Source organism: Psammomys obesus, unplaced genomic scaffold, assembly GCF_907164565.1.
Source record: "Psammomys obesus unplaced genomic scaffold, mPsaObe1.curated_primary_1811, whole genome shotgun sequence".
Lineage (NCBI taxonomy): Eukaryota > Metazoa > Chordata > Mammalia > Rodentia > Muridae > Psammomys > Psammomys obesus.
The window spans coordinates 212,398-220,737 of NW_026592776.1; the positions used below are offsets into that span (position 1 = coordinate 212,398).

Here is an 8,340-nt window from a genome sequence, read left to right on the forward strand (position 1 = left end):
AATTTCCGTATTCATTCCTCTGCTGAGGGACATCTGGGTTGTTTCCAGATTCTGGCTATTAAGAATAAAACTGCTATAAACATGGTTGAGCAAATGTCCTTGTTGTGTACTTGAGCATATTTTGGATATATGCCTAGGAGTGTATAGCTAGATTTTGATATAGCACTATTCCTAATTTTCTGAGGAAGCTCCAGATTGATTTCCAAAGTGGTTGATGGAGGATGATTCAGTTCTTAAGCTTATTCTCGCTAATTGAAATTCTGTGCACCTTGCCCAGTATCACTACAATCTTTACATGAACCCTAGCATCAAAATTCTACTCACTGTTTCTATAAATGCATTAAACATGCCACTGAGCACATGGAGAATTTACCTTTTTGTGCCTGACTTATATTGCTTAGCAGTGTTTTATGTTCTTCCAGTTATGTTTGTTGCCGCAGGATTTCTCTCTTTATGACCTTATCAGCTACACTCTTCCGGTACTAGCGACAGACACTTCCGGTTTCTGTTGCCAAGGCGCTGGCGCCAGGGGAGCCGCGAAGGCAACATTAGTACCATCCTCCGCCCCCGTTCCTCCGGGGCGAGATGTCGGGGCTCAGCCACTTCGAGACCAAGGGCTGCCGTAAACTACTTGACCTACTGGACAACGACGACATCATGGCCCTCTGCGACACCGTTACCAACCGCCTGGTACAGCCTTTGGACCGCCAAGATGCTATTCGTGCAATATTAGTGTATAGCCAAAATGTAGAAGAACTTCTGAGGCGCAAAAAAGTCCACCGAGAAGTGATCTTTAGATATTTGGCAGAAGAAGGGGTAATCGTACCTCCAACTTGTGAAAAACACAATCTCATTCAGTATGCGAAGAGCTACTGGGAAAATCAGGCACTGAAACTGAAGGAGGCATTGGAGCCAGTTACAAACACAGAGGACATCCAACAACAGGAAAAAGAATATAAAAAACCTGAAAAGGTCGATTTTCGCCGCTTAGGAGCGAAATTCTGTCGCTGGTTCTTTGAAATTCTTAATTCTCAGAATCCTTTTCGGGGGCCCCCTCAAGATCAATGGGGCCCGCAGCACTTCTGGGACGATGTGAAGCTTAGGTTTTATTACAGCACCTCAGAACAAAATGTTATACACTACTATGGAGCAGAAAGTGTGAGCCTTCGCTTACTTTCATTAGTGAAAGAGGAATTTCTTTTTTTCAGTCCCAACCTCGATTCTGAAGGACTAAAATGTGCTTCTTCTCCCCATGGATTAGTTATGGTTGGAGTTGCGGGGAGTGTCCACCGAGGAAATACCTGTTTAGGCATATTTAAACAAACTTTTGGTCTTATTCGTAGTCCTTGTGAAAATACTTGGAAAATCAAATTTATCAACCTTAGAATCGTTGGAGTACGTTCTCTTGCTCCTGGATCTTCGATGAAACCAGCTATTACATTCGAACAGAGTGACCTCGAGACTTGCTGGAATACAATCACTTTGGGTAATAACCCTGAAGTCAGACCTAATGAAAACCAGGAATTGGACAGTGGGCCTGGAGACCAGGCTTTATGTAGTGGAGATTAGGCACTGTTGAAAAACCAGGAAGAGAATTTGTCTAACCCTCTTTAAAGCACTGAGCACTGTCCAGCAGCCTAAAAACAATGCTGGCCATCTCTAAGTGATTGTAGATCACTTATTTTAGCTGAAATACCTTTTTGGACTACAGACTAATGTGAATACTTGACTGTTTCTGCCTGAGTTACAACAAATGTTCTGAGAACTTCTTGCGGTCCACCAAATAAATCCTACTTTAGTTTTAGGTATTGTGTGCCTTAGGAACCTTAGGTAATATTTTCATTTGATTTAGTGAATAGCCTACCAACCACTGCTCTTCCGACTGGCAGAAATTAATGCTATTGTGGCTTTTTGGATATCTTACGAATGCATCTTCCTCAAGTATTGTCATCAAAAATAAAAATAATTTAAAAAAACCAGGATTTTATGATATTTATTATAAACTCAAAAGTCTTTTTTATTTTAATGCTTATTTTTATGATAAGGTAAAAATGGTCTTGATTTGCATTTTCATCACTAGTGGTTTATCTTCTACTGAAGCAATGTGATTTTTTTCTGTTTCTAATGTGTCAGTATCCTTTCTTAATTTTCTTTTTTTAAGTATTTGTTTTTATTTTTATTAATTACACTTTATTCATTTTGTATCCCCCCATAAGCCCCTCGCGATCCCACCCTCCCTGCCCCTTCTTCACACATGCCCCTCCCAAGTCCACTGATAGGGGAGGTCCTCCTCTCTTTCCTTCTGATCTTAGTCTATCAGATCACATCAGGAGTGGCTGCATTGTCATCTTCTGTGGCCTGGTAAGGCTGCTCTCCCCTCAGGGGGAGGTGGGCAAAGAGCAGGCCAATCAGATTATGTCAGGGGCAGTCCCTCTTCCCATTACTATGGAACCCACTTGGACACTGAACTGCCATGGGCTACATCTGTGCAGAGGTTCTAGGTTATCTCCATGCCTGGTCCTTGGTTGGAGTATGAGTCTCTGGGAAGACCCCTGTGTTCAAATTTTCTGGTTCTGTTGCTCTCCTTGTGGGGTTCCCATACCCTCTGGCTCTATTTCCCACTTCTTACATAAGATTCCATGCACATTGCCCAACAGTTGGGCATAAGTCTCAGCATCTGCTTTGATAATCTGCACGGCAGAGCCTTTCAGAGGCCCTCTGTGGCAGGTTCCTAACTTGTTTCCTGTTTTCTTCTTCTGATGTCCATCCCCTTTGCCTTTCGGGATGGGGATTGAGCATTTTAGTCAGGGTCCTCTCTCTTGATTAGTTTTTTTAGATGTACAGATTTTAGTAGGTTTATCCTATGTTATATGTCTATATGAGTGAGTATATACCATGTGTGTCTTTCTGCTTCTGGGATAGCTCACTCAGGATGATCCTTTCCAGGTCCTAACATTTACTACAAATTTCATGATTTCCTTATTTTTCATTGCTGAGTAATACTCCATTGTGTAGATGTACCACAATTTCTGCATCCATTCTTCAGTTGAGGGGCATCTGGGCTGTTTCCAGCTTCTGGCTATTACAAATAAAGCTGCTAAAAACATGGTTGAGCAAATGACCTTATTGTGTACTTGAGCCTCTTTTGGATATATGCCTAGGAGTGGTATGGCTGGATCTTGAGGAAGCGCTATTCCTAGTTGTCTGAGAAAGCGCCAGATTGATTTCCAGAGTGGTTGTACAAGTTTACATTCCCACCAGCAGTGGAGGAGGGTTCCCCTTTGTCCACAACCTCTCCAGCATGTGTTGTCACTTGAGTTTTTCATCTTGGCCATTCTCATGGGTGTAAGGTGAAATCTCAGGGTGGTTTTGATTTGCATTTCCCTAATGGCTAATGATGATGAGTGTTTCTCTGCCATTCGATATTCCTCTACCAAGAGTTCTCTGTTTAGCTCTGTTCCCCATTTTTTAAGTGGATTGCTTGGTTTGCTGCTTTTCAGCTTCTTTAGTTCTTTATATATATTAGATATTAGTCCTCTGTCAGATAAAGGGTTGGTGAAGATTCTTTCCCAATCTGTAGGTAGACGTTTTGTTCTGATGACGGGGACCTTTGCTTTATAGAAGCTTTTCAGTTTCATGAGATCCCATTTATTGACTGTTGCTCTTAGAGCCAGTGCTGTTGGTGTTCTGTTCAGGAAGTTGTCTCCTGTACCAATGAATTGTAGGGTCTTCCCCACTTTTTCTTCTAACAGATTTAGAGTATCTGGTTTTATGTTGGGGTCTTTGATCCACTTGGACTTTAGTTTTGTGCAGGGTTATAAATATGGATCTATTTTCATTTTTCTACATGTAGACACCATTTGTTGAAGATACTATCTTTTTTTCCATGGTATGTTTTTGGCATCTTTGTCAAAGATCAGGTGTCCATAAGTGTGTGGATTTATTTTTGGGTCTTCTGTTCAGTTCCATTGATCCACCATTCTGTTTCTACGCCAGTACCATGCAGTTTTTAGTATTGTTGCTCTATAATGCAACTTAAGATCAGGGATGGAGATACCACCAGAAGATCTTTTATTGTAGAGGATTGTTTTAGCAATTCTGGGTTTCTTGTTATTCCATATGAAGTTGAGAATTTTTCTTTCCAGGTTTGTAAAGAATTGTGTTGGTAATTTGATGGGAATTGCATTGACACTGTAGATTATTTTTGGTAAGATGGCCATTTTTACTGTGTTAATCCTGCCTAGCCATAAGCATGGGAGATCTTTCCATCTTCCATGTCCTCTTCTAATTCTTTCTTCAGAGACTTGAAATTTTGTTCATACAAGTCTTTGACTTGCTTTGTTAGGGTTACACCAAGGTACTTTATATCCTTTGTGGCTATTGTGAAGGGTGTTGGTTCTCTGATTTCTTTCTCAGCCTCTTTCTCTTTTGTATACAGGAGGGCTACTAATTTTTTGAGTTAATTTTGTATCCAACCACTTTGCTGAAGGTGTTTATCAGCTGTAGGAGTTCCCCGGTGGAGTTTTTGGGGTTACCCACTTATACTATCATATCATGTGCAAATAGTGATAATTTGACTTCTTCCTTTCCAATTTGTATCCCCTTGATCTACTTCAACTGTCTTATCGCTCTAGCAAGGGCTTCCAGAACTATGTTGAAGAGATATGGAGAGAGTGGGCAGCCTTGTCTTGTCCCTGATTTCAGTGGGATTGCTTTAAGTTTCTCTCCATTCAGTTTGATGTTGCCTATAGGCTTGTTGTATATCGCCTTTACTATGTTTAGATATGTGCCTTGTGTCCCTGATCTCTCCAATACTTTAAACATGAATGGATGTTGGATTTTGGCAAATGCTTTTTCAGCATCTAGGGAGATTATCATGTGTTATTTTTCTTTCAGTTTGTTAATATGGTGGATCACATTGATGGATTTCCGTATACTGAACCATCCCTGCATGCCTGGAATGAAGCCTACTTGGTCATAGTTGATGATATCTTTGATGTGGTCTTGTATTTGGTTTGCAAGTATTTTGTTGTGTATTTTTGCATCAATGTTCATAAGGGAGATTGGACTGAAATTCTCTTTCTTTGTTGGGTCTTTGTGAGGTTTATGTACCAAAGTGATTGTGGCTTCATAGAATGAGTTTGGTAATGTTCTTTCTGTTTCTATTTTGTGGAATAGTTTGAAGAGAATTGGAGTTAGCTCTTCTTTGAAGTTCTGGTAGAATTCTGCGCTGAAGCCATCTGGTCCTGGGCTTTTTTTGGATGGGAGACTTTTGATGACTGCTTTTATTTCTTTGGGGGATATAGGACTATTTAATTGATTTACCTGGTCCTGATTCAGCTTTGGTGAGTCAAATCGATCAAGAAAATTGTCCATTTCATTTAGATTTTCAAATTTTGTGGCATATAGACTTTTAAAGTAAGTCCTAATGATTGTTTGGATTTCCTCAGTGTCTGTAGTTATGTCCCCCCTTTCATTTCTGATTTTGTTGATTTGGGTGGTGTCTCTCTGCCTTTTAGTTAGCTTGGCTAAGGGTTTGTTGATCTTGTTGATTTTCTCAAAGAACCAGCTCTTGGTTTCATTGATTCTTTGAATTGTTTTATTTGTTTCTAATTGATTGATTTCAGCCCTGAGTTTGATTATTTCCAGCCGTCTACTCCTTTTTGGTGTGTCTGCTTCTTCTTTTTCTAGGGTTTTTAAGTGGGCCATTAAGTTGCTTGAATGAGCTGTCTCGAATTTCTTCTTGAAGGCACTTTGTGCTATGAACTTTCCTCTTAGCACTGCTTTCATTGTGTCCCACAAGTTAGGGTATGTTGTGTCTTCATTTTCATTGAGTTCTAGAAAGGCTTTAATTTCTTTCTTTATTTCTTCCCTGACCCAGCTGTCATTTAGTAACAAGTTGTTCAGTTTCCATGAGTGTGTAGGCTTTTTGCTATTTCTGTTGTTGTTGAAGTCCAGCTTTATTCCATGGTGATCAGACAGGATACAAGGGATTATTTCAGTCTTCTTGTATCTGTTGAGGCTTGCTTTGTGACCAACTATATGATCTATTTTGGAGAAGGTTCCATGAAGTGCTGAGAAGAAGGTAAATTCTTTTGTGTTTGGGTGTAAAGTTCTGTAGATGTCTGTGAGGTCCATTTGATTCATGACCTTTGTCAGAGATATTGTTTCTTTGTTTAATTTCTGTTTTGCTGACCTGTCCTTTGTTGAGAGTGGGGTGTTGAAGTCTCCCACTATTAATGTGTGGGGATCTATATGTGGTTTAAATTTTATCAATGCTTCTTTTACAAATATGGGTGCTCTTGTATTTGGGGCATAGATGTTCAGGATTGTGATGTCTTCCTGGTGGAATTTTCCCTTGATGAGTATGAAGTGTCCTTCCTCATCTCTTTTTATTAATTTTGGTTGAAAGTCTATTTTATCAGATATTAGAATGGCTACTCCTGCTTGTTTCTTGGGTCCATTTGCTTGGAAAGTCATCTTCCAACCTTTTACCCTCAGGTAATGTCTATCTTTGTGTCTTAGGTGTGTTTCTTGTATGCAACAGATTGCTGGGTTTTGTTTACGTATCCATTCTGTTAATCTGTGTCTTTTTACTGGAGAGTTGAGTCCATTGATGTTGAGAGAGATTAATGACCAGTGGCTGTTAGATCCTTTGATTTTGATGTTGGCTGTGTTCATAAGTTTGTGTGCTTGGTTGCTTTTTGTTTTGCTGTAGTAAGTTTAATTATTTCCTGTGTTTTCTTGACAGAAGCTAATTTTCTTGGGTTGTATTTTCCCTTCCAGTGTCTTCTGTAATGCTGGATTTGTGTGTAGGTATTGTTGAAATTTGTTTTTGTCATTGAATATCTTGTTTTCTCCGTCTATGAGGACTGAGAGTTTTGCAGGGTATAGTAGCCTGGGTTGACATCTGTGTTCTCTTAGGGTCTGCATGATATCTGTCCAGGCCCTTCTGGCTTTCATAGTTTCTGTTGAAAAGTCAGGTGTGATTCTAATGGGTTTGCCGTTATATGTTACTTGGCCTTTTTCCCTTGCAGCTTTTAGTATTTTTTCTTTGTTCTGTATACTTCCTGTTTTGATTATTATGTGGCGGGAGGATTTTCTTTTCTGGTCAAATTTGTTGGGTGTTCTGTAGGCCTCATGTATCCTTATTGGCTTCTCCTTTAACTTGGGGAAATTTTCTTCAATGATTTTGTTGAAAATATTTTCTGGGCCTTGGAGAAGGGAGTCTTCTTTTTCCTCTATTCCTATTATTCTTAGGTTTTGTCTTTTCATATTGTCTTGGATTTCTTGGACGGTCTGTGTCAGGAATTTTTTGGATTTAACATTTTCTTTGACAGATACGTCGATTTCTTCCATTGTATCTTCTACACCTGAGATTCTTTCTTCCATTTCTTGTATTCTGTTGGTTATGCTTACCTCTGTAGTTCCTGTTTTCTTCCCTAAATTTTTCCTCTCCATTATTTCCTCCATTTGTATTTTCTTTAATTTTTCTAGTTCTATCTTCAGGTCTTGAGTTGTTTTGTTGACTTCCTTCACCTGTCTGCTTGTATTTTCCTCTTTTTCTTTTAGTTCCTTCAACTCTGTCTCTTTGATTTCTTTCAGTGATTTAATTATTTCTTCTCTGAAGGCCACAAGCTGTTTGGCTGCATCTTCCCGTATTTCTTCACGGATGGCCCTAATTTGCTTGTCTTTATCTTCCTCCATTTCTTTACGGATAGCCATGATCTGTTTGATTTTATCTTCCTCTAATTCTTTACGTATTTTATCTGTTTCCTCTATTATTCTCTTCATCAACATAGATGTAAGGTCATCTTCTTGATTTTCTATTATGCTGCATTGTTCAGGGCTGTTCGCCCCTGGATGGCTGGGTTCTGGAGATGCCATATTGCTCTGTCTTTTGTTGGTTGAGCCTTTACGCTGACCTCTACCCATTGGGCTGATTTAGGTTTTGGCTGTTAGTTTCTGTGCTCCCTGGAGTCCTGAGGTAGGGAGTATCCCCTTGGCCGGAAGATGATTTTTCCTGAAGGAGTCCTTCTCTGCTTTTTGGTTATGGTTACTGTATGGCTAGTGTTTCTCCGGAGTTGCCACTGCTCACCTCAGGTTTATAGCCCTGAGTAGTAGCTGTGGTCTATGTTAGGCAGGGGGGGGATCTCCTCTTACCCATAAAATTTCTCAAGATAGCTGCCCCACTGCTGGGTTTCTTGTTATAAATTTAGTGTGCTGCTGCTCACTAAATTTCCATGTACAGTCCTCTTGAAGAGACTGCTGATTCCCTAGCTGTGGGGTTTTTTCCCAACAGGGAAACAGTCTGTTATCCTGGGGCGCACAGTTCTGTCT

The 8,340-nt window shown here is 40.0% G+C and overlaps 1 protein-coding gene across 1 annotated transcript; it reads left to right on the forward strand.

Moving 5' to 3' along the window:
* Positions 1 to 585: 585 nt before the first annotated feature.
* LOC129683102 (uncharacterized protein C3orf38 homolog) lies at positions 586 to 1,569 on the forward strand. The gene has a single exon (XM_055615704.1). It carries the CDS (start codon positions 586 to 588, stop codon positions 1,567 to 1,569), a length of 984 nt encoding a protein of 327 aa, XP_055471679.1.
* Positions 1,570 to 8,340: the final 6,771 nt, after the last annotated feature.